This window comes from Mauremys reevesii, linkage group 1, assembly GCF_016161935.1.
Source record: "Mauremys reevesii isolate NIE-2019 linkage group 1, ASM1616193v1, whole genome shotgun sequence".
Classification (NCBI taxonomy): domain Eukaryota; kingdom Metazoa; phylum Chordata; order Testudines; family Geoemydidae; genus Mauremys; species Mauremys reevesii.
In genome coordinates, this window is record NC_052623.1 from 155,849,168 (window position 1) to 155,876,109 (window position 26,942).

Below are 26,942 nucleotides of genomic sequence, written 5' to 3' on the forward strand. Positions count from 1 at the left end.
ACAAGCTCCTCAGTGCAAGAAACATACTTTCTTATCTACGTAAAATACTCTGTATCATTCATTTACACACACCCACACCCCTATATTAAAAGAACATTACAGTTGCAAAGTCAAGCACTCAAAAATTTGGACATGCCAGAATTAAGGTTGCATATTCAACCCACTTATGCATATGTACTAGGATACATGAGTTAGTTACATGATCATGTACTATTTTTTCCACCAGACTCTTTCCTCATTCAGTGCCCAGGATGGATGGGGCTCACTGAACAAGCTGTGATTCAATATTTTGTTTTATCCTCATTGTTCAATGGGTGGCCTCAGGCCATGTTTACTGCACACTGTTCAAATGCTGCCGTGAAGACAGAATTATTAACTTCCTCCTGGAAATGTCTATGGTGCTCATCACTGTGGTATATCAGGCCTTCAAGAACATCAATAATTTATTTTCACAACACCTCTGTGAAGTGATATTGTTATTCTGAGACACAGAGATTAACATCAAATGTCCACTAATTTGGGGTGTTTGATTTGAGGGCCTGACTTGTCAGAGCACTTAGCAATATGCAGCATTTTAATGTTCAAAGCACAGCTCCCATAGATTTCAATTGCAGCTGTGAGTGATCAACACTTTTGCAGATCCGGAACAAACAATTAATGGCCACCTATGAAAGATTTGGTGTAAGTGACTCGCCCTGCATCACACTGCAACTCTGTGACACAGATAGGGATAGAATCCGGTTCTCCAGGGCAGTATTGCATTGTCTTAATCATGAGACCCTCCTTCTCTTCCTGTGATCCCATCTCACTCACTACACATCTTCCAACTACTGCAACAAACGAGGCAAGAATCCTATAGACAACCAGCCTCCTTGACTACACAACTCTGATTCAAACCCAGGGCATGTCTCCTGTGGCAGCATGGTGCCTCACTGAAGTCACTAGAGCATCAGTTAGGCACAGAAGCCCATTGCACAGCTATCACTGCAGAGCCAAAGCCCCTGTATGTCCTGGGTCCAGTGTTTTCCCCAGGTATTGAAATGGGGGGGGGGGCAGGAGGGCTGTTTGAATTTAGAGGGGGGTGAGGGCCCATGGTGAAACCGTGAGGGCGAAGGTAGGCTGTATGGCACCATAGAAAAAACTGAAAAAAAAATGTTTGACAGAACACATGTTTTAAAATCATCACATAAATTAAAGTTGGTTACTCAAGCCTTGTATGCTTCATACATCTACATCCTTCTTGGCTTTTTGTTGCAATTTTGCACAACTCTGTTTATGAACTTCTCAATGCAGTGCATTCATCTTTGGTGGCTTCTCATATGTCCAGGCCTTCCAGTCCTTCCACTGATATGCTTATTAGTTCTGTCACAGGACCAGGCAGTAGGCGACTTCTTTCAAAACACAAAATTCTATTCAACGAGAAAAAGAACACTCCCCTGTAGCTGTTGGGAGTAGCAAGGAATGATTTCCTACTTCTTTCATCCCAGGAAATATAGCACAAAGATCGGGTCAAGTCACTAGTGATGATAAAAAAGAAGTTGAAGTAAAATCTTCATTCATTTGTCATATGATATTCCACTCTGTGTTCAAATTCTCCACTCAACTGTCAGTGTTTTATAAGGCAGGCATCTGTAAAAGCCAGGGGCGGCTCTAGGAATTTGGCCGCCCCAAGCAGGGTGCCATGCCGCAGGTGGCGCGCTGCCGGTCCCGCGGCTCCGGGGGACCTCTTGCAGACGCGCCTGCGGAGGGTGCGCTGGGAGGGCGGCAGGCGGCTCCGGCGGACCTTCCGCAATCATGCCTGCGGGAGGTCCACCGGAGCCGCGGGACCAGTGGACCCTCCGCAGTCATGCCTGCGGGAGGTCCGCTGGTCCCGCGGCTCTGGTGGACCTCCCGCAGGCATGACTGCGGAAGGTCCGCCGGAGCCGCGTGCTGCCCTGCCGGCAAAATGCCGCCCCAAGCGCGCGCTTGGCGCGCTGGGGTCTGGAGCCGGCCCTGGTAAAAGCTACGTAGAAGTTGAGCAGAATCCAGAAGTCGCTGTTGTAGATTTGTAAGAATCAAGTCTGTGTACTTTTTCAGCTGGCTTAACAAATACTTCTTGTCCTCTTCACTCAAGGAGTCAATGTAAGTACCTTAATTAGTCAACTTTTGGACTGAAATCTTTGCTTCTTCCAGTATGTTTTCAATAGATATCTCTCTGATTGATCAAAGTGTAGATTCTATTGCTGGACAAAGATCTACTACTGTTGTAGCAGATGCCTGGATGGCATTGTTTAACGACCCAAGTGATTTCAACAGTAGATTTATAAGAGAGAGAATGGCGATTATCTTCTCTGAACGTAGCAGCAAAAGTACCAGCCTCACTACTTAGATCCATCCCATCTCAGTAGATGCTTTCCAAAGCCAGTAATAATGGTTGCAATAATTTTAAGACAACAGCCAAGGATTGCTCATGAGAAAGCCAGAGGATTTTCCCAGGTTGGACTAATTTGAACTTCAGTCCCACTGTATCATCAGTCTTTTTGAACTCTTGCAAATAAATAAATAAAATACAATGAAGACATTAAATGTATGGCTTTTTTTAATGTCTCTTGAAGATTCTGCAGCTTGTACTAGCAGTAGCTGGAGTAGATGGCCTCTGCAGTGTGTATAGGAGAGATTAGGGTTATCTTTTTCTCTGAGCAAAACTTGTACTCCACTATGTCTTTCAGAGAAGTTTGTAGCTCCATCAAATGCACAACAGCCATCTCTTTGGGGTTCAATTTACAAGCATTTAACTCTTCTAAGTTGTCACAGATGCAGTTTATGTGGCTTCTATATCCTGAACATCTAGAATGCATCTACTAGCCTACCACTGACATCAAGATAACGTACACAATGATTTAATACTTGGTGCCTATTTGCATCGGTGCATTCATGAGTCATGTATGCACATTTTCTGAATGTGGTGAGAAAGTTCTTCGCTTTTTCAACTGCTGAGTCTTTCACTGTTGCACTGTGAGCTTCTAACCAGTCAGTTAAGTTTCTTGCAGAAGGACAGTGAGCATTTGCCGGTCTTGGTCAGAACCAGTGTCCAACTTCATGATTAACAAGTGGCAATGCACTTAACATTGGCCTCTAGTTTGTAGTGTGTTGAATCTCTTGCTTAAACAGAAAGAATGATATGACAGCCATGTTTGTTCGCATAAACCAGGAGTGGCCAACCTGAGCCTGAGAAGGAGCCAGAATTTACCAATGTACATTGCCAAAGAGCCACAGTAATATGTCAGCAGCCACCCATTAACTCCCCCTCCCCCGGCTCCCAGCACCTTCCCCTCCCTCCCCACACCTCCCGATCAACTCTTTTGTGGCATGCGGGAGGCTCTGGGGGAGAGGGGGAGGAGCGAGGGCACGGCAGGCTCAGGGGAGGGGGCGGAAAGGGCTGGAGCGGGGGCAGGGCCTGTGGCAGAGCCAGGGGTTGAGCAGTGAGCACCCTCCGGCACATTGGAAAGTTGGTGCCTGTAGCTCCAGCCCTGGAGCTGGTGCCTATACAAGGAGCCGCATATTAACTTCTGAAGAGCCACATGTGGCTCCGGAGCCACTGGTTGGCCACTCCTGGCATAAACTATGTTGTGTCTCCAGCATTCTTAACAGCCTCATTAAGTGTTTTTAAGATCCGCTTTGACAGTGACTGGTTTATAAGGCTTTCTGCATGTTGATGCAGTCCAGAGGCTTGGTATTTTGTATCCTTTTCATGTAGTTTGTCAGCATTAATTTGGTGATTGCTCTGGCAAACCAAGCTCCTCCTGTTTTACCAGTTGTAGCAGTGGGAAGCTTTTCTTCTTTATAAGCCTTTTTGCAAGAGGTGCACCAGTAACCATCTTCTGTAACTTCAATAAATGGGAAAACTTTGACCGACAAACATCAGGAACTGCCTTGAGGTTGTGGAGACACTGTTTCTTCAGTAAATAGCAGTATTTGTGCTTTGGACTGTTCAGATGTAGCTACACCAATTGAAGATTCAGCTGACATTGGTATAGTCTTGGTATGTTCTCCATATTGGTTCATTTTTGATGCCTTTGAGTGGAAAAAATTGTTTTTTTGTCTTTTTATCTTCACTTTGACCTGCAACTATGAAACAGATATGCATAAATTAAATGTTTTCTTAGGATACTGCAAATTTAACAATGATAATGCAAATTATACCAAACCACATAGAAGATTTAGATTTCTAAAACAAAAAATATCAACATTTTCAAAAATGTATTTAATTGAAATTGACTTTTGAAAAAATTATGATATAATAATACAAATCTTTAGCACATAAATTCCCCAAGATAATGACCTCTCAAGATAGCAATGATGTGAGATAACTAGTGCATTTTTAAAAACTTGGCCTACTAAGAAACATACATGTATACGTTTCCCAGTCACAAGTCTAGCATTTTGGAGCAAAGTCATTAAAACATAGTCCAACAGAAAAATGTTCCTTTAATGTGCCCCTCCTCACTCACAGTTGTTGTCCTTGGTCAATGGAAACCCAGAGTTCAGAGATGCTTTCACATGAGTAACACCTCCCACTGGAGGGGGGGCGGGGAAGGAACCTTGCTCATTCCTCTAACCACTGTTGTTGTTCATGCCACCGTTCCATCATCTGCTCCATTGCTAATGGCCCTGCACCATCACCTTCTGCTGCCACCTGCCACGCATCCCTCTCTGCCGGAGAACTGGCAAGGTTTGCAGGGCAGGGTGGCGGAGCGGCTCCGGAAATGGACAGGACTCCTCCGCTGCCTTTCCCTCCGAGGGAGGGCACTGGTGCTCAATCAACTAGTCCTGTCCATGCTCTGGTACCGGCTCAACACCCTGGTCCCGGCCCTGGTGTTCCTGACCGACCTCCGGAGGGTGGTTCTGGAGTTCTTTTGGCCAGGACTGCACTGGGTCCCTGCAGGGGTGCTCCACCTGCCCCTGGAGGAGGGAGGGCAGGGCCTGAAGTGCCTCCGCACTCAGGTCCACGTCTTCCGCCTCCAGGCACTGCAGAGGCTCCTTTATGGTGCAGGTAGTCCGGTGTAGGGAGCCCTGGCGCACGCCTTCCTGCACCGCTTCCGAGGGCTCCGATACTACCGGCAGCTCCTTTATCTTGATCCGAGGGGCCTTCCGCGAGACCTCTCCGGGCTGCCGGTCTTCTACCAGGACCTCCTCCTGACCTGGAAGCTGTTCTCTGCAACCAGGTCCATGGCGGCCACCGAGGGGGCAGATCTCCTCGCAGACCCCCTGCTACACAACCCCCAGCTCCGTGTGCAGGTGGCGGAGTCCCCCGCGGTGCGCCAGAGGTTGATCCTGGCGGAAGCTACCAGGGTCGGAGACCTCCTGGACTACGACCGGGGAGACTGGCTGGATCCCCTGACATTCGCTCGGCATATGGGGCTCTCCAGACCTTGTACTCCCCGGCGCGTACTACAGGAGGTGAAGGCCGCTTTGCCGCCCGCTGTTCGGGCCTACCTCGACCGGGTCCTGCGTGAGGGCACGCCCCGCCCACCCCCCACCCCGAGCCCTCCGGACCTCTTCATCGGGCCCCTGCCCCGTGGACCCGACCGGCCCCCCCGCCCCTTCTCCGCAAGCCGGCTGCACGATCTGCAGCCGGTCCGTTTCCAAACCATGCCAAGGAAGCATCTCTACGCGCTCGTGCTCCACACCCTTCACTTCCTCACCCTCGTGTCCTGCCCCGACACCAAGTGGCGGGACCTCCTGCCACCTTTGGAGGGTGAGGAGCCCTGGTGGGCCAGTCTCTACTCCACCCTGGTCCCGAGGCCCATCGGGGACATCAGTTGGCGGCTCCTCCATGGGGCCGTGAGTACGGGTGTGTACTTGGCGCGGTTTACCCCTGTCCCAGACACCTGCCCCTTCTGCGGCGTGAGGGAGACCCTGGCGCACGTTTACGTAGAGTGCGCCAGGTTGCAGCCCCTATACTGGCTCCTCACCAATATCCTATTGCGTTTCTGGCTGCACTTTTCCCCCCACCTCCTTCTCCATGCACTCCCTATCCGTGGCCCCACGAAGTCGCGGGACCTCCTGGTCAACCTCCTCCTCGCCCTGGCCAAACAGGCCATCTACGCGACCAGAGAGAGGCGGTTGGCCAATGGAGACTCCTGTGACTGTGGGGCTTGTTTCCGATCCTTAGTCCGTTCACGTCTCCGAGTGGAGTTCCTCTGGGCGGCATCCACTGGCTCCCTTGAGGCCTTCGAGGAGCAGCGGGCGCTGTCCGGGGTTCTCTGCTCGGTGTCCCCGTCAGGCTCCCTTCTTATGACCCTTTGACCGCACTCCTGTCCCTGTTCTTTTATTAGTTGTCCCCCGCAATTAGTGGGTTTCTGAGGCCCTGTGGAACCTCCCCTTAGGCTGGGGGGGGGATCCGTTAGCATGGGGCGGGCTTTGCCTGCCCCGTTTCCCGGAAACCCAATAGATAGATACTGTGACCTCTGTGAGTTGGTCTCTTAAGGTTCTACCCAGCTTTCAATGATTTCAGCTCTCAGTGGGGGAACCTCACTGCTAGTGCAGGCTGGGCAGCATCTTCCACATAAACCCTATCTCAGAGCAAGCCTAAGCCCGTAGACCTGCTTAGCGATAATTTCAGCTCTAGTGGTCACTTAACAAAACAAAAGACTCTCAATAGAGCCTAATCAGCTCTATGCTTAAACAGGAGAGTTGGGGAGGTCAAATGGTGCCTGTAACCAGTAGTGCCTTAGGCAGAGCCCACACCACCAGGCATAACACTTATCCTCACTCTCAACTGGGAGCTGGCATCCAAACCCCCTGCTTAGCGAGGTCAGTTCAGTTGAGGGTGACCCCCTCAATCAGGACAGGCTAAATACAGTTTTGCTGCTCTTTACTCATACAATAAGGATAACCGTATTTTATTACCCCTGAATTCAATTTTCATTTTTTTAATTAAAGATAATGCTAAAATTATCTAATGCACAGGTTAAAGAAAAAGTTTCATTCACATGGGTATAATGCTTACATTATTCAAAAGTAAAAAGTTTGATTTTAAAAGTCATAAAATACATATAGTACATAATCTGCAATATCCCAAATTAAGGTTAATAAATTTAATAATACAGTTGAACTATTAGCATCCAAATATTTGGATACATCACTAATAAAAAGTTATACTAAGTGTAACTTGTGGAAAGCAAAAAGTGATTTGTAACCCAACACCTGCCAAAACTGATCATTTGGGCAACACAACTCTGTCTGCTGGATACCTAGACAGAGTAGGTGTGTTCATGTAAATACAGGCTGGTCCTAAAGCCTTTTCTCCCCAGCTCATCACTAGCTGCAGGGGAGAGAGCTCATTCAGACCTTAATTTCAAATTATGATTTGTAAGCATTAGGTCAGCCAATAGCGCCAAAATGAATTTGCCTAGGGTTACCATTCGTCCGGATTCTCGGGACATGTCCAGCTTTTTGGGTTAAAAATAGCGTCGGGGGGGATTTGTAAATATCTAAAACTGTCCGGCACTCCCCCCCCCCGCAGAACAGCGCAGCTGACAGGGCAGCCGGCTGGATCACGCCACTCGCATGGGTCTCCGGCAGCCAGAGCCCCTCCTCCGCTTCCCCCCTCCAGCTTCAGATCACCGGCTGGGCGGCCTCCGGCAACTCTCGAGCTCCTCCCTTCTCCTCCTCCCCCCCTGCTGCCCAGCGCGCCGCCCCGCAGCACTCTGCAGGGGGGACCGGGCTGTGCGCTCCGCTGGGGAGCGCGGAGCCCGACACGCTGGTCTGAGCTGCGCGGTAAGGGGGCCAAGGGCCTGGAGAAGGGACAGGGGGGTTCTGGAGGGGGCAGTCAAGGGACAGGGAGTGGGGGTGGGTGGATGGATCGGGAGTTCTGGGGGTCCTGTCTGGGGGCAGGGGTGTGGATAAGGGTTGGGGTAATCAGGGGACAGATAGGGTCTTAGGGGGGCAGTTAGGGTGGGGGGTCTCAGGAGGGGGCAGTCAGGAGACAAGGAGCCTTAGGTAGGGGGTGGGGTCCTGGGGGGCAGTTAGGGGCTGGGGTCCCAGGAGGGGACAATCAGGGGACAAGGAGCGGTGGGGATTCTGAGGGGGGCAGTTAGGGGGTAGGAAGTGGGAGGGAGTGGATGGGGGCAGGGCTCCCCCCATCCTTTTTTGATTGTTGAAATATAGTAACCCTAAATTTGCCGAAATTGTCATAACAAACACAGCTGTGTGAGGACGCTAATCATTGTTCATACTTTTCAAACCTATATGCTTTTCCAGGTACAAGTATTGTATCATATACAGTATATGCTTTTAAAGTGTGTATTAGGGTGACCATAGTTCCCAAAGGGAAAACAGGACACCAGGTGGAGCTAGCCCAAGTGCCCCAGGCCCAAGCTGCTTGCCCAAGCCCTGCCTGCCACCCGCATGAGGCTGGGGCTGGCATTGCTGTTCACTTATGCCGTTGCACAGGGTTGGCATCCCCACTTACCCCCACATGTTCCTCTGCACCCCACTTTTGCCAAAAAAATTGGGATAGCCAGGACAGGGCTTAAAAAAGGGGCTATCCCAGGCAAAATGGGACGTATGGTCACCATAGTATTAATATTTCATTTTTCAATTTAAATTTCTAGTCAACTAAATGGAATTTTTCTCCCATTAGAAAAAAAATTTAACAACTAGATCTGGTTGGAAAACAACTAAATTAGCCACATTGCAGATAACTAGTTGATCACTGGGGGGAAGGGAAATCCCTGCCTGGGCCACTATCTTTGGGAGCCTTTGCTACAGCTGTTATGAACAACACAGAGAAGCAGGACACACATACCCAACAGCACATTCCTGTTACCAACAAAAACCAGCAACAGCCTCGAGGGCAGAGGCCAGAGCCACCAGCAAAGGCTGACTCTGGAGGAGTCAGAGGAGCAACACTCCGGAGGAGGCTGGGAGCCCCTGGCAGGCTCCCACCCATCTTTGCTGCAGTCAGGCCAAGTACACCACACAGCCGCTACCCCTGGGGGCAGGGCAGCAGCAAAGCAGTTGTCACCCACATCACTCTGGGGTGAGCAGGGAGTCGCTGAGGGCGGCACACAGCCAGGGCTGGAGAGCCCCTGCTCCCAGAGCAGGCTGCATAGCCAGGCGGGGAGGGGGCTGCTATATTCTGCCAGTGGTGCTGGAACCAGGATTTCTGCCACCCCCCTGACTTGACACAGTAATAACAAACACCAGATACATTTCCATTAGCAGCATCGCTGCACCAGAGGCGGCCAGCTCCGCTGTGTTCACACGGAGCCACCAAGGTTGCTGGGCCTGTCTCCTCAGGCGTGTGTGGAAGAGGGTGGCGCAGCGATCCCCTATATTGTGAGTGGTCAATTTAACTGTCAATCCGCAATGTGCCGGGGCCCCGCCTCCTGCAAAGGCTGTCACGTGGGATAGGATTGGGCACACGGGGGGGGGGGGTAGATCTCCCGCATTATGAGTGGTCACATCAGTTGCCATTTATGAGTAGACGTCACTTGCTGCCGGAGAGACCCCGCCCCTTACCCGCTCCCAGACGGTAACGAGGCCGCGGTGCAAAGATCCCTCACCCTGTGAGCGGCCAGGCTGGGTGTCACTCCAGAAAAAGCCCCGCCTCCTGCCCGGGCTAGGGACTGGCCGGTCAGTTCCGGGGCAGTGACGAGCGAGGAAGAGAACTCTCACACTATGAGTGGTCAGTTCCCCTGTCACTCAGAACATAGCCCCACCCCTTATCCCTCGGACCTACCAGATGGGCGCTCTGTGAGTGGCTGGCGGGACTGTCAGTCAGTACTCTCGGGCGGGCGGGGTTTGTGGGGCTGAGTGTGTACGGCCCGGGCGTCCCTCTGCCCCAGTCTCGCAGCTGTCGGGCCGTGGCTGTGCCGGGATGGGGCGGGCCGGGATGATGCTTTGGGCCCTGGCAGCGGCGTGCCTGGCTGGTAAGCGCGGGGGCCGCTCGCAGCTGGGCCCGGGGCAGAGGCCGTCAGCGGGCGGTGGCGGCTCTAGGGATCAGCGAGGGGCGGGGGCGGTAACCGAGTCCGAGGAGCGGCTGAACGGCCGCCCGCTCCCTCGTGAGCAGCCTCCGGCGCCCGGGTTCCGGGGCGCTGCAGCCTGAGCGCGGGGGCGGCCGCGGTCCGGCGCGAGGCGGAGCCGGAGCCGCTTTGCTGCCTGTGTCTCGTGACCCTCTGGCGCCGGCTCGGTCACTGCGCGGCTCCCGCTGACTGACGGGGCCGGTGGGATCAGCCCGGCGGGCCGCGCCCGTGACTTCCCCTCGGACTGCGGGGCTATTCCCGGCCGCTGCCCTCTCACTGGGCAGCGCCGGCGGCGGCCGCTGCGGGAAGATCGGCCCTTCCCGGGGGGAGGCGGGCGGGTGTCTGGTCGCAGAGCCTTGCCCGGGTAGCCGCATCCACACGCCGGCGCTGCCCGGAGCCTGGTTTGGCGCTGGGGTCTGGCGGTAGCCCCAGGTTCCTAGTGCCTCACCCACCAGCCTCATCGGCTGAGGAATCGATGCCCATCGGCTCTCTGCAGCAGCTGCCGGGAGCCTTCCCTGCTCTCCTCGGGGTGCTGCGGGGGAGGCAGGTCCCCTCCCTCTTTGGCGGACCAATGGACTTGGTTCAAAAAGTTCAACAATTGTGGGACACAGACATTCTCCTTTCACACAGCTGCCCATGAAGGCCACAAGTGGGACATCAGTGTCCCAGGGTGTGATCCAAAGTGTCAGTTGTGGTTAATCCCAGAACTTTCTGGTCCTGCAGAGAGTTACCACCTGAGCCATAAAGTGGCTCCTTATGATTACATTACACTTCTGTGTTCGGAGAGGAATATGCTTGATGAATTGCAACTCAAAATTGTGTTCCAGGCTTCACAGAACGTGTAGCTCCATGAGTCATTTTTGGTCAAATGATTATAGCGTAGCTGGAAAAACGGTTGGCTTCCGAGTTCAAATGCAGTTTTGTTCACTGTGACCTTGAGCAAGTAGCTTAACTATTTGTGCCTGTCAACCTAGCAAGGAAAATTGGGTTTAAAAAAGAAAAAGCTCTAAATAAGATACCATCTCTAACCCAAATTGTCCAGAGCAAATTGCGTGAGTGTCTTGTAGCCTGTGAAGTAGTAAAGAAACATGTTAAGGCTGACAGGCTACCATTATTATTATTATTATTAGTCTATAAATTGCCCCCACACATATTGATCCAGAAAAATAGTCTTTAGAAATGAGGGTCCTTACTCTAGTAAAACTGCAGCTGTTCAGCAGGATGAGCTGCTATCAATAAAAAAGTGCTTGAATTTTGGGCAAACAACTGTAGGTTGACCTATTCCTCTGTTCTTCTGCATGCCATTGTTTTGAGAGCAACAACATGAAATTCTTGAGGCACACTTTGTTCAGTTGCTGTGAATATGTCATATCATGGCTTATATTTACTGTCAACACCTGCCTGGAATTTATGATCCAGAATCAGGTTTCGGAGCATAACCCTCTTCCCCCAAGGTCAAAATGGAATAACTAATTGAATAATTTACTAATAGAACCTCTTTCATACCTTGATTTTGTTTAACACCTCAATTTGTCTATACGTAACTCTGTACTGGAATTATCTATTGCATCCTACTACACTGAAATTAATGACTCTCTTCGGCTGTCTCTCTTCACTTGGTAGATCTGTGCACTGGAAGGCTGAGAATCAGATTGGTTGTTGCAATCCACGTCGGCTTCACAGGGTTTTAAGAAACTCGTGCTTTACCAGACTTGCCTCTCAATAATGTTTCTGTTTTAGGTGTCTCCGGTGATGAGTTTAGTGTCTTACGATCACCCCAATCTGTCGTTTTCCGAGATGGAAGTTGGCCAATACCAGGGGAGCGGATCCCAGACATAGCTGCATTATCCATGGGCTTTTCTGTTGAAGAAGTATGTTTCAGTTTTCATTTTGAAAAAGCTGTAAAATGTAAAATTCAGATTAGTTGTTTCTGAGAGCTTTGAATTATAGTTGTGGTACACAGATTTTATAAAATGTGCTGGAAATAAAGTAGGAACTAGTAAAACAGACCACTAAGAGGAAATTCATAAACCTTGGGAATCTAACTTGTGTTATTCCTTCTCTACAGTGTAACTGTTGTTAAAGGGCTAACTGCAATATAAATGATTAATAATAAAATGTCTACAGGTCCTCTTGTGTTCTATCTTTTGCACTATGAAAATACCCTGTTAACAGGCAACTACACCTGCAGTCTTGAAACTAAGAGCAGAACTTCTTAAGAATAGTTGTAGTGGTTTCTCCATTAAACAAAGCAGGACTGATTATGTACTACGTGCACTGAACATCCGCTTGAGGCACAAGGTAAAATCAAATACTTTTTGGCCACCTAGGCAACTTGATTTTCACCATGATGCTTTTCCTGGGGTATCTGTGATATGAAATGGAAAACTTATTTTGTTCAGCCGTCTATTCCTTCTTCTAAGCTAGGTGGTCCATGCTTAACTGTGAGGGCCCTTGGGTCTGCCAAAACTAGCACCCCCCATTCCCTCCCCCCACCCCCATATAAAGAACAAAATGTCAGAAGAGTGGGGGGAAGGAGAACCCTCCAAATTTTGTTACAGCTAGCTATTCCTCCACTCAAAACAACAAACACACAGAGTGAAAGTAGATATCAGTATCATGATTAAGGCTTTGATCCCATAGTGAACTCCATACAGGCAGACTCCTGCAGCTGTGGGGAGCTCATTGCAGGATTGGAGCCTTAATTTGTGGTCTTGACATGACTCATAATCTAGGAGAATAGAAACTGCGCTGTAGGAGATTTTTAGGATTCCACCTTCAGACTCTCTGGCATTCAAACTTACATTTTTTAAAAAGCGATCACTGTGTATATTAATGCACTTTTAAGTTATTGGGCAACCTAAAAGATTTGAACTTCCCCATTTGCTGAACAGGCTGAAATGTTAAAATAGGGGTCTCCAAAACGAATCCTTCTGCAGTTCTCTCCCTGTAGGGGAGGATAAAACTAATAATCTTTTTTTCTCTTAATGGGGATCTCAATCAATTTCTCTTTCACGTATAAGGAATATATAGGTCATAGCAAACATGGTTAATTTTAAAATGCATTTAGCTTGAGTCTTGTAAAATTGCCACCTGTATTGAGTAACTTTTTTTTTTTTTTTTTTGGTGGGTAAAAAATATCCTGGTCAATGTTCATGTAAATTCTGCAGATATACAATTACATGCAAAATAGACTCAGCTCTTGCTCGTAATAAGCTGCCAAAGCATCTGTTTATGTTGCCAGAACCCTTCCACTGCTTCAGAGCCTAATTACTTCTACTTAAATGTCAGAATCACTAGCCTTTATTGTTTATAGTTGTACCAGAAACATCCCAGCAATGTGTTTTTCCATTGTGGCTAAATATTATTGGTCTATAACAAGCATATATTTGAATAAAAATATTCCTCCAACTAGCTACATACTAGAGAAGCTTGCTACTTCCCTCAAATCATGGGAAGTTGCTTTTCATATCACTAGAAAATGGACTCTTAGTGAATCTTTTGGAATGTAGCAGTCTTGACTGTGAAACTTGGTTCAGTAGCCACATAGGCAGTTTAATAAGCCAACATTGTACAGTATGTGAATGACACTTTTCTTACAATAATGTTATGGAGGACCTGCTGTTAATAGAGAATTAACAAAGAAACGGTGGGGGGGGTCCTTTCAAGCCTTTAGACTCCCTACTAAGTTTCCAGTAGGTTCTATAAAGATTTATTGATATAATTGCGAATTCTCTACGTTAACCATCTGATATAGTTTGATGTGTATTTTTTTCTTTGATTTCAAGCTAAGCAAAAGGTTTTGCTTAAATTTGTTACTAGGACCTTTCCTGGCCTGGACTTGCAGTGAGTGATATATTTCATCGTCCTCGAGCTACTGTTCTGGTGACTGTGAAGGGAGTAGACAAGCTGGCGATGCCTAAAGATGGAATTTCTTACCCTGTTGAGAATGTAAGTATCTGCAGTTTTTTGTATTTGTGTCTATTACTCATACTTCTGTTAATACTGAAAGTATTGCTTGGTGTTTGAAAAAAATCCCAAAAGCTAACCTTTCACCAGTTATGCTTTTTATACTTGACATAGCTTTTCATGTAGTCAGAGAATTAAGGCCAGAAAGGACCGTTAGATCAAGTCTGACCTGGAAATCACAGGATGGTAAACTTCACTAAGTTTCCTTTGCATTGATTCCAGTAACTTGTGTTTGGCTAAAGCACATCTTCCAGAAAGGCATCTAGTCTTGTTTTGATGACATCAAGAAGTAGAGGATCCATCACTTCTACTGTTAGTTTGTTCCAATGTTAAATTGCTGTCGTTTTAAAAAAAAAAAAAAAAAAAAAAAATTGTGCCTCACATCCAATTTGCCCACCTACAGCTTCCAGCTATTGGTTCATGTTATGCTTTTCTCTGCTAGATTAGAACCCTTTAGTATACATGGTGTCTTCTCTGTATGAAAATACTGACAGTGAAATTGTCACTTCTCAATCTTTTTTTGATAAATTAAACAGGTTCCCTTTAAGTATTTCACTGTAAAGCATTTTCACCAGCCCTCCAATCATTTTTGTGGGTTTCTGAACCCTCTACAATCTTTCAAAATTCTTTTTAAAGTGTGGCCACCAGAACTGGATTCAGTTGTCCAGATTTAGTCTCACCAATACTGTATGCGGAGGTAAAATCACCTCCTTATTCCTACTAACTCCTCCCCAGTTTATACATTCAAGAATCATATTAGCCCATTTTGCCACAGAATTGCACTGGGAGCTCATATTGAGTTGCTTGTCCATTAGGAATCCTAAATCATTTTCAGAGTCACTGTTTTCCAAGATGCAGTCCCCCATTCTGTAGATATTGCCCACATACATTATTCCTACATCTATATCTTTGCATTTGACTGTATTAAAAGCCACTTGTTTGAATGGGCCCTGCATACAAAGCAATCTAGATTGCTGTCTATGACTACCCTATCCTCATTGTTATTTACCACTCCAACAATCTGTGTCATCTTTTATCAGCAATGATTTTAATGTTTACTGTCAGATCATTGATGAAAATTTTGAATAGCATTGGGTCTAATACTGATCCTGCCACAATTAGAATCACTCCCATTCAGTGATTTCCCCATTGACAACTACTTAGAGATCCATCAGTTAGCTCAGAGGTGGGCAAACTGAGGTCCGATGGGCCACATCTGGCCGGGGGACTGTCCTTCCTGGCCCCTGAGCTCGGGCCGGGGAGGCTAGCCCCTTCCCCACTGCCCCTCTTCCCTGCAGCCTCAGTGCGCTGCGCTGCCAGCACTCTGGCCTGCCGCTCCTGCTGGGCAGCGTGTCGGCGGGGCAGCAAGCTCCTGCTGCTCTGAGTGGGATGGTAATGTGGCGGTGGGGGACGGGGGGTTGGATAAGGGACAGGGTGTCCCAGGGGACAGGGAGCAGGGGGGATTGGCTAGGGGTGGGAATCCGGGGTGGGGAGCTGACAAGGAGCAGGGGATTGTCTAGGGGTGGGAATCCGGGGTGGGAGCTGTCAGGGAGCAGGGGTGTGGATAGGGGACAGGGAGCAGGGGTTAGGGGTGGGGACCCGGGGCGGTTGGGGGTGGCAGTCCTGGGAGGGGGCTGTCAGGGGACAAGGAGCAAGGGTCGCAGTCGGGGTGGGAAGGGGCAGATAGGGGCAGGGGCTAGGCTGTTTGGGGAGGCACAGCCTTCTCTACCCGGCCCGCCGTATAGTTTCGCAATGCTGATGTGGCCCTCGGGCCAAAAAGTTTGCCCAAGCCTGAGTTAGCTGGTTCTGAATCCATTTCACATGTACTTTTAAAAAATGACACTTTATAATATCAGTACTCAGAATGTTGTGTGGTACTAAGTCAAACACTGGCATTAATTATATTCCTAGTCTTTAATTCTTTATCAGTTGAATCCTGTATTGGCTTCTCCATTCTTTTCCCCAGGATTGATGTCAGGGTAACTGGCAAATAGTTATCCAGGTCATCTCGCTTGCCCTTTTTGAATATTGGCACAAGATTAGTCCTCTTCCAATTTTCTGGAATTTCCCCAGTATTCCAAGATTTATTAAAAATTAACATTAGCAAACCAGAACTCCTCAGTGAACTCTTTCAGGCTTCTTGGAGGCATATAATCTAGGTTTTGTGGTTACAAATTGTTTATCCTCAGTAGATGATTGTTTAACATCCTCCTTAGTTATTAATGGACTGGAAAGTACTTCATCATCCTCATGTGATAAGAGTACATCATCCTGCTTCTTTCAAATACAGAACAGAAATATTTATTTTACTTTACCATCATTAACAATTTAACCATCTGTCTAGTAATGGGCTTAATCCGTTGCTAGAATTTATTTTGTTCCTAATAAGCTTTAACTTCTTATTGTTTTTAACCTCGCCAGACAGATTTTTCCCCAATGTCTTTACCTTCCCTCATAAATTTTCTATACCATATAATGTCTAATTTATATCTATTTCCTCCTTTTTCCACTTATGTATTGCTTTTAAATTTCTAATGTTGGCATCCCTGTGCCACTGAACCAGGATGGGGTTTTAGCCAAAGTTGTCTTCGTTTTTGATTGTAGAATCATGTCTTTTTGGCCATCTAATAAACTCTTCTTTAAGAACTCTCTATTTTCATTCACATTTCTCTGTCTAAACTTTTCCTCCCAATCAATTTCACTCATTTTTCCTCAGTTCTGGAAAATTTTTCCTTTTTGAAGATGAAAGAGAATCAACTCTGAATACCCCTACAGACTCTTAAAAGAGCAGTCAACCTTTGCAAAATCATCCTGAAATGTTTTATTGTAGAAATAAAGGATACATTATTACATTAATTAAATTATTACATTATTAATTATTAAATTATTACATTATCATAATGATGAAGTAGTTAATATTTTACTCAGTCATCAAAAGTGAATGGGTGACTAAAACTTTGCAAAGTTGAGCTGTTCTTGAGAACAAAACTAATACTAATTTATTAAATTTGTCATCTATCTCCTCATAAGCCATGTGCCTCTCCAACATCCCTCAAGGAATGTCTTTATCTTGACACAGCTAAACAGTTCATATTTTCACATTGTCTAGCATTGAACTGGTTGCTTTGGGAACCCTTACTCTGAATTTCCTAGTACCCCTTGTAGATTTAACATGAGCATATGAAGGTGGCATTTTCTTTTATAGAAAACATCTTTGCTGTAGGGTGGATAGTATGCATTCCTTTCCTTTTTGCATCTTCATTTTTAATACGATTTAATAAGGTTAATTTTGTATTTAACAAGGGACTCTAAAATTTTTCCCCTTTTCTAAACTTCTGGGGAAAGTATTAAATGCTGAGACCATGCCCACAATGAATACAGCCACATCTGTTGCACTTTTATCAATTAAGACTGGCTGCATGCAGGCTATTGTATAAATGTCTCTGTTTGAGCATAAGTATGTAATCAATGCACAAAACAGAAAGTCAGTTTTTTGTCCCAAGGAGTTTCCATCCTTATCTACATGTTGCTTTAACCAGAATTCCTTATTAGAGCTTTATTGTTTTTCAGGCTGTTCCTTTCAGTCTTGACAGTGTTGCAAATGCTATTCACACCTTGTTCTCTGAGGAAACCCCTGTAGTCTTGCAGTTGGCTCCCAGTGAGGAAGTGAGTATTGATTCATCTCCTAAACCATTTGAAATAAGAGTTAAACCACACAATTGGGAACTGGTGTGTTTAAACCTCTTGGCTGTATGAACATCTTGTATTACCAAAAAAAGAACAGGAGTACTTGTAGCACTGTAGAGACTAATACATTTATTTGAGCATAAGCTTTCGTGGGCTACAGCCCACTTCATCGGATGCATAGACTTCTTGCTGTGTGTTCTAGTCTGTGCATCCAATGAAGTGGGCTGTAGCCCACGAAAGCTTATGTTCAAATAAATGTGTTAGTCTCTAAGATGCCACAAGTACTCCTGTTCGTTTTTGTGGATACATACTAACCCGGCTGCTACTATGAAACCTTGTATTACAAAAGCACCTGCATGTGTAATGGAATTAATCTAAGAAGTTTGAAAAATCCAAAACTGAACTATTCTCATATTACACAATGACTGTTCTTACAGAGAGTTTATATGGTGGGAAAGGCAAACTCTGTATTTGAAGACCTTTCCGTCACGCTGCGGCAGCTACGGAACCGCCTTTTCCAGGATAACTCCATTCTCAGTTCAATTCCCCTCAACTCTCTCAGCAGAAACAATGAGGTAAGAAACAGTGGCCGATGAATACTGCTTTAATTAAACTGCCTCTGATCTACTTTTATGAGTTCAGTTTAAGAAATATGCTCATTCATTTTTCATCTCCTTGTTGTCTTAAGGGGGAAGTTGCTCCCCAAGTTTCAATATTTAAGTACTAGAAAATGGTGATTAATTGATTTTTGGGCATTGTTTGACCCAGTAACAAACACTGCAGGACCAAAAAAAGCTGCTGCTTATAGCTGCAGTCTGCTGAGATGTGCAACAAAATTAGACTGCCTCATCTTCAGTTTCTGTTCAGAAAATACTTGTTTCTCTCCCCTAGGTTGACCTGCTTTTTCTGTCAGAACTACAAGTCTTGCATGATATCTCCAGCTTGGTGAGCACGACTTTTCAAACACACTCTATATCAGGGGTTCTCACACTGGGGGTCGGGACCCCTCAGGGGGTCACGAGGTTATTACTGGGGGTCCCGAGCTGTCAGCCTCTACCCCAAACCCCGCTTTGCCTCCAGCATTTATAATGGTGTTAAATATATAAAAAGAACTTTTAATGTATTATTATTTCTGGGGGGGGGATGTCGCACTCAGAGGCTTGCTGTGTGAAAGGGGTCACCATACAAAAGTTTGAGAACCACTGCTCTATATGTCTCACATATGATTGAGGGAATTTTGAAAGACACTTTTTGTTAAAGTCTGACATCCTATGTGTGAAGATCTCTAGGGCAGTGGTGTCCAAACTGAATTCCCAAGAGCCATTTGTAGGTCTTAGGGATTTGAACTGTGGCCTTCAAAAGTGTTTTAAAATGTGTATTTAGAGATTGAAAATGTGTTCCCTGAGATGCACCCTGTAGTTTCTGAGCTGAAGTGTTTGAATCAGCTCTGCCACTGAAATGGGGGGAGGTGGCATCATTTCTTGTCCCTTGCAACAGCGCTGGTGTGAGCTGGGGCACTCTGAGCCGCTGCTTCCCTTTCCAACATCGCTGAGGAATCCCCAGCAGGTGATTTGTGGGTGGTTCCTGTTTTCTTTATATGCTGTCTAATGGTGCAATGGGAGTAGAACTGGGTAGAGAATATGTACCTGATACGAGCTCCTTGACCTTCTTGAAATTGATTGTTCTGCCCCCTAGATGAAGAGGTTGGACATTGCTGCTTTAGTGCATGTTTCCACAACCTAGTCAAAAGCTATAGCTGGCTGAGTGGGTTAAATTTCAGTACAGAGTTATTACAGAATCATGGGACTGGAAGGGACCTTGAGAGGTCATCTAATCAAAGCTGCAGAAGCTATCTGTAGCCAGCATCCCAGGCAAAGGGAAAAAAAATTGTAGGGAAGGATTTCAGACCAAGCTGGATGAGCAAGCATCTCAAACAGGTGATTTAAGAGAAAGCAGCAAGCCTACATGAAATGGAAGATGGGAGGGATCAGTAAGGAAAGCTACTTCTTGGAGGTCAGAAAGTGTAGGGATAAAGTGAGAACTGCCAAAAGCCAAGCAGCATTGGACCTTGCAAAGGGAATTAAAACCAATAGTAAAAGGTTCTATAGTCATATAAATAAAAAGAAAACAAGGAAAGAAGTGGGGCTGCTAAACACTGATGGGATGGAGATTAAAGGTAATCTAGGCATGGCTCAAAACCTAAACAAATACTTTGCCTCCGTTTTTAATAAAGCTAATGAGAAGTTTAGGGATAGTGGGAGGGTGGCCAACGGAAATGAGGATATGGAAGTAGAAATTACCATATCTGAGGTGGAAGTCAAACTCAAACAGCTTAGTGGGACTAAATCTCAATCTAAATCTGGATAATCTCTGTCCAAGAATATTGAGGGAACTGGCACACGAAATTGCAAGCCCAATAGCAAGGATTTTTAATGAATCTGTAAACTTGTGGGTCATACCCTATGATTGGAGAATTGCTAATATAGTACCTATTTTTAAGAAAGGAAAAAGTGATCTGGAAAACTACAGGCCTATTAGTTTGACCTCAATTGTATGCAAGGGCTTGGAATAAACTTTGAAAGAGAAAGTAGTTAAGGACATAGAGGTGAATAACTGGGATAAAATACAAGGTGGTTTAACAAAAGGTAGATCATGCCAGACTAACATGATCTCCTTCTTTGAGAAGAGAACTGATTTTTTTTTCTTTTTTAAACAAAGGAAATGCAATAGAGCTAATCTACTTCATTCTCAGTAAGGCATTTGATAGAATTCTACATGAGAAACTGTTAGTTAAATTGGAATAGATGAGGATTAATATGAGAATTGAAAGGTGGATAAGGAACTGGTTAAAGGGGAGACTACAAATGGTCATACTGAAAGGTGAACTGTCAGGCTTTGAGGAAAATTAGTGGAGTTCCTCAGGGATTGGTCTTGAGACCAGTTGTATTTAACATTTTTATTAATGATCTTGACATGCAAAGTGGGAGTGTGCTAATAACATTTGCAGATACCACAAAGTTGGGAGGTATTGCCAATATGGAGGAGCATTGGAATATCATACAAGAGGATCTGGATGATCTTGAAAACTGGAGTAATAGAAATGGAATGGAAATTTAATAGTGCAAAGTCAGGTGCTTAGGGACTAAGAAATCAAGAATTTTTTCACAAAACTGGGGATGTATCAGTTGGAAATGAGAAAGGAGGAGAAAGCTTGTGATCAATCAATACACCCAGGTCTAACTATGAGCTGCCATTGTGATGCAGCTGTGAAAAAGGCTAACGCAGTCCTAGGATGCTTCAGGCAAGGTATTTCCAGTAGACAGGGCTACTAGGATGATCAGAGGAGTGGAGAACCTACCTTACAAGAGGAGACTCAAAGAGCATGGCTTGTTTAGCCTAACAAAAAGAAGGCTCTGGGAAATACAATTGCTCTCTCTAAATACATTAGAGGGATAAGTACCAGGGAGGCAGATGAGTTTTATTTAAGATAGCACCAGTGTTGACACAAGAACAAATAGATATAAACCCGCGATCAGTAAGTTTAGGCTTGAAATTAGTTGAAGGTTTCTAACCATCAGAGGAGTGAAGTTCTGGAACAGTCTTCTAAGGAGAGCAGTGGGGGCAACATACCTAACTGGGTTCAAGACTGAGCTTGGTAAGTTTATGGAGGGGATGACATGATGAGACAGCCTACAGTGGCATTTGGCTGATCTGTGACTGCTAGCAGCAAATATCTCCAATGGATTGTGATGGGACACTAGATGGGGAGGGCTCTGAGTTGCTACAGAGAATTTTTTCCCAGGTATCTGGCTGGTGAGTCTTCCCAACATGCTCAGGGTCTAACTGATCACCATATTAGGGATTGGGAAGGAATTTTCCCCTGGGTCAGATTGGCAGACATCACGGGGGATGGGGAGGTTGCCTTCCTATGGGGCACGGGTCACTTGCAGGTTTAAACTAGTGTAAATGGTGGATTTTCTGTAACTTGAAGTCTTTAAATCATGATTTGAGCTCTTCAGTAACTCAGCCAGAGGTTAGGGGTCTATTATAGTAATAGGTGTGTGAGGTTATGGCCTGCAGTGTGCAGGAGGTCAGACTAGATGATTGTGATGGTCCCTTTTGGCCTTAGTCTATGAGGACTTGCCAGTATACCAAAGACCAGAAACATAAGGTTAAAAAAATGCAGTGATGATAGAGGCAGGTTCAAGTCGCTGTTCTCCCACAGATTGTGTAACTTTGGGCAGATCACATAGTCTGTCTCCACTTCCCAGATGCAAAATGGGGGTAATAGTACTTCCCTAGCTCACAAGGGTCACGGGGGTGCACTCATTAACGATTGTGAGGTGCTCGGATTCTGGGGTGATTGGGGGGGCGCAGTCAAATACCTGAGATTTCACATCTTGAAGAAATATTCTTATATAGCTGGGCAGCAGAAAAAAAAAACTTCATCTTTAATAAAATTCACAGCAAAGGTCAGTTTAGTAGCACAGGAAACCATGGGCATCCATGGAATTTATGCATTTTCCTTCATGCTGTTTATACAAGCTCTCTATTACAACAATCCTAGAATGAGGATTTTGACATAAATTGTAGGTGTTCCTTAAGTTTATGGATGAGACCCCTTTCAGTGGAACTGTAACTCTTGTTGCATGTGCCTCTTTAAAACTATCTCTGGCATAAGCTTACCCAGGCACTTGCTACCCTGCCTCCCATTTTGAAGACCCTATAGCCAGCTGTAGACACTTCTCTGATCCAAGATGGCAAGTTCTGGCAAACTTCCAAGTCTGCATGGAATATGTCAGACAAAAATGAAGCTGACTCAATCAGTGATTAAATCTCATTGGACTGAGTATTTAAACTAACCCATTTTTTCCCTGTGGTTCACTTTTTCCCCCCCCCCTTAAGTTGTCTAGACATAAGCATCTGGCGAAGGATCACTCCCCAGACTTATATTCACTGGAACTGGCTGGCTTGGAAGAGATTGGGAAACGGTATGGAGAAGATTCTCAACAATTCAAGGATGCCTCTCAGATTCTTGCTGATTCCCTGCAAAAGGTAAAAGGAGATCTACCATAAATACTGTTCTGTAAAGTCTGTCTGAAAAACAATTCTAATGTGAACAGTACTGGTTTTGTATTAACAAGACAGCTGAACACCAACATTCATTGGTCATACAGCATTGTACTGTGAATTGCCATTCCTTTGTGTTGGCCTCTCCATCTCTTGGTTCGGTAAACTCTAGTCCCTCTGTCAAGTATCAAATCAAACTTCTGTAGGTTGGTCACCCCTGAGCAAGAAAGGTATTAGAGGGCCTTTTTGGCAGGTTAGATCTGTTTGTGAAGGAGTCAGAGGGTGATATTAACAAATGTGTAAATCAGTAAGTCCTGATGAATTGGTTTTAAAACAGATACTTTGTGTTTATAGGCATTTCTCACTTAAACTGGCTGAAAACGTGAAGGAAATAGCTCTAGCTTTAGCTCAGCACAATGTGGTCAGATGCTGTGTGTGGTTTTTTTTTTTGTTTGTTTGTTGTTGTTTTTTCCCCCCACCTTGAGCAGTTCTGCCATTTCCAAGTCTCTCAAATATCTGCTCTTTCACTCCTTTCCTGAGCAGGCTGCCAGTTGATGGACATTTGTTTAGATAAAATCCACAAGATCTAAGACAACACCATCTTGCTAGTATCCAAAGTCTGATGCCAAAATATAGTGAGGCCAAATACTAGATACTTAATTCACTAAGTTAAACAGGTCTCTTCTGTAAAATATTGCATTCATATACAGCAGTGTAGCGTGTGTCAAATGTTCACGTTTGATCAGAATTGCTCTCAAGTAGGAATCTTAGATTAAGTACAGAATAGGGAAATACATGGGCCAGAGCATGTGTAATGGGATATTGCCGCTTTCATATCAGAGCACATGTATCTGTGGGAGGTCAGTAAGAAACTCTTAGGATCCTGGACAACTGTCCAGTGGTCTGTAAAGAGATGGTCTAAACTAGCTCACAGTTGGCATTCTTCTTAGCAGAGTCAAATCATTGGAGACTTCCATTTCTCCAGATTGTTCAGATCTGCTGCCTTGGTGCATCTTCTGTTACAAGAGTCAGATTTAGTAACTATTGCGTATATCTGAAACTAAGCTATTGTTGCTCTTTCAGTTTGCAGATGAGATGTATAATCTCTACGGTGGGAATGCCGTAGTAGAGGTGGTGACTGCAAAGACGTTTGATACTCCCCTTGTGAGGAAGAGTCGGTCCATTCTCCAGACTGCAGAGGTAGTGAATACACTTTAAACCCCTTTTCTGCAGACGAACTATTTAATATGTGACCATGTGCATCGCTCCATTTTGTAGAACTAGAATATTGACTTGATACTGTAGCAATCTTTTAAACTTTTAGTGGCTTAGACACTAGGCATGATGAATCATAGAGTATCAGGGTTGGAAGGGACCTCAGGAGGTCATCTAGTCCAGGTCCAGCTCCTACTCAAAGCAGGACCAATCCCCAGCTAAATCATCCCAGCCAGGGCTTTGTCAAGCCTGACCTTAAAAACCTCTAAGGATGGAGATTCCACTGCCTCCCTAGGTAACCCATTCCAGTGCTTCACCACCCTCCTAGTGAAAGTTTTTCCTGATATCCAACCTAAACCTCCCCCACTGCAACTTGAGACCATTACTCCTTGTTCTGTCATCTGGTACCACTGAGAACAGTCTAGATCCATCCTCTTTGGAACCCCCATTTCAGGTACTTAAAAGCAGCTATCAAATGAACAAACATAGCAAGTGCAATGACCTAGTCTCCATTTACGATGCCAGTCACGTAGGTGCATTAGTATTTAGTGCAAGTAACTCCAGAATTGCCTGTGCAAAATATCCATCTCTTGGTATGGGCGGTCTGAATGTTAGTATAATGAGAATATGTTCTGTGTGCAGGCTGACTTCAGAAGCATTGTGAATGCTGGCCTCCAGATGTCTCACTTCTTCTTTAAACCATACTTTCCTTCTTTCACTGCAGAGTACCTCATATAACCTAGGATATTCATACAACTTCAACTACGCTGTGGTCTTCAACATAATTCTGTGGCTCATGATAGGCCTTGCATTAGCTGTGATTGTAATCTCCTACAACCTCTGGAACATGGATCCTGGCTATGACAGCATTATTTATAGGATGACAAATCAGAAGATAAGAATGGATTGAACTTCAGTCCAGGGAAAAGGAGTATGGCTGCTTCTGAAGTGTATTAAAATAATATTTTGGCATGGTTAAATGTGGACGTCTTTAAAGCTGCTTTTATTTCTCTAATGGTTCCTTGTGTTTTTGTCTCTCTTTAGATGCAAGTAGTACTACCAGAGTGGATTTACAAAGCTGAATCTACCACCTGCTATAAAACCATGCCCTAATTATTACTAAACTATATAACTTCATTCCATTTTGGTAACACAAAATGAATTTTAGAAATAATACTCTGTATTCCTTGTGATTAAACATGTGAAAAAATGCACTGAAATGATAGCAACTTTCTGATTTAAACTTTTTACACAGGAGGTTTAGAAACTATTGTTAAGCTGTGTTGTATATTATGAACCAGATGTAAATGTTTGTTTGATGTAAATATTTCTAATGGTACATGTAGTGTTCAGGGAAAAACAGATTATAGCCCTATTTATGTAAAGCCTTCACTATGGGAATAGTTCCACAAGAACAATTCTGGTTGAAACAGTATTTGGGTTTTTTTTACATTCCAGCCACCACCAGGAACCATAGCCAAAATGAGGCTTGGTGTAGATCTTAACATCAGCTCACTGCTGCATTTAAAAGGACTGCAGAGAGATAATAGGTAAGAACACTGGTGTGGTTGGGCTATACAGTTAGGAAACTACAAATATAGAAACTAGTCTGGGTGCTTAAAGTTTAATGTAATATACTGTAGAGGCTTACATTATGATTCTGATTCTTTTCATGTATGTTCAAACACCTGTTTTTGGTGGTAGAAGTGGACCAATAACTGGCACTTAGCCACACTCCATTTTTATTACTCATGTGCTTCAACCATTAATAAACAGAACAAGTAACATTTGCTGTGGAGTTCATTTATTTTTCCTACAAAGTTCCATTAAGGGGTAGTCATACTCAATACAAAACTGAGTTAACTTAAGCTAAACCAAACAAATGCAGAAGGCTACATGTATCTAAATACATTAGGCCCTCTTGGGCGGGGGGGGGCGGAAATGTGCACACACTAACGCTGGCTTTTATGCCTGGCTCTGCCACTGGCCTGCTGGGTGACCTTGGGTAAGTTGCTTCCATTGCCATGCCTCAGTTTTCCCCATCTGTAAAAAATTGGGATGATACTGACCACCTTTTGTAGCGTGTTTTTCATGCATAGATCTTAAAGTGCTTTGAAAGTTAATACCTAAAGGCTTTCACAAGCCAGTAGTGCTCTAACTATTCAAAGCTGCTCCCTGTTTTCTATATTGTTTACACAAAACCTTTACCTGGGTAACTAGTAGATGAAAGCCTATGCTGTTGTACAGGTGTATCAGGTGACTCAAGTAATCCACCATCTGTGCTCCGTATCTAGTTAATTTTTCCTTAGGCTTGCTGTGACCAGTGAGGGCAGCTTTCTTTCTTGGCATTGTGTATGGTCAAAGCCTAGAGTGGTACTGGTAATAGTGCTCCCATATACCGGTATGTATGGAAACTGTTCACTTGTCTAATTCTTCAACCAGATAATTTCACGATTTGTGGTAGGCCTTCACACCATTGTGTCTGTGTACTGTTTTCCCAAACGTCACACGAGTAAACATGCTAACATAAAGCAGCATATACTAGTGAACAGGAAACCCTATAGAGCAGCAGTAAAGCTGCATATGTAGGTAGTATTTTGGGGCTCTTATTCTGTGCTGTAGTGAACCCTATTGCTGTTTTGTACATGTTCCCCAAAGCCTGTGCACAGAGCTGCCCCCTGGCTGGAGGCACAACCAGCTCTGTTAGCCCTCTTTCCCCATAGCGGTTACCCCCACCTCCTCTGATCAACTGTCACATTCCAACTGCCACAGAATCTTTGGCCTCCAACATTCCATCTGGCTCTTGCAGGGTGCAGTGCTTGAACTTGCTGATATTCTAAAGGAAAAAGCTCCCAATCATACTCATAGCTGTTTCCGTCCTTTCACACTGAGTCAGAGATCCTTGGTTTTTTCAGAGTGACACACAATGACAGTCCTGGAAGATCTGTGTTCATGGGTGCGGGTGGTGAACGAGTGGCTATGTTCAGTTGT

At 45.3% G+C, this 26,942-nt stretch overlaps 1 protein-coding gene across 3 annotated transcripts; it reads left to right on the forward strand.

Annotated features, from left to right (window-relative positions):
- The first annotated feature begins 9,760 nt into the window (after positions 1 to 9,760).
- Positions 9,761 to 25,741, forward strand: ATP6AP2 (ATPase H+ transporting accessory protein 2). Of its 3 annotated transcripts, none has more exons than XM_039544939.1 (10): positions 9,761 to 9,917; positions 11,751 to 11,881; positions 13,833 to 13,961; positions 17,550 to 17,645; positions 18,104 to 18,241; positions 18,558 to 18,611; positions 22,572 to 22,721; positions 23,820 to 23,936; positions 24,676 to 24,901; positions 24,996 to 25,741. In XM_039544939.1, exons 1-9 carry the CDS (start codon positions 9,866 to 9,868, stop codon positions 24,859 to 24,861), a joined length of 1,053 nt encoding a protein of 350 aa, XP_039400873.1. In that variant the 5' UTR covers positions 9,761 to 9,865; the 3' UTR covers positions 24,862 to 24,901; positions 24,996 to 25,741. The 3 variants fall into 3 exon arrangements, with proteins under 3 accessions (XP_039400873.1, XP_039400865.1, XP_039400860.1); XM_039544931.1 differs by having other exon boundaries at positions 9,762 to 9,917; positions 24,676 to 24,882; XM_039544926.1 differs by having other exon boundaries at positions 9,762 to 9,917; positions 24,676 to 25,741.
- Positions 25,742 to 26,942: the final 1,201 nt, after the last annotated feature.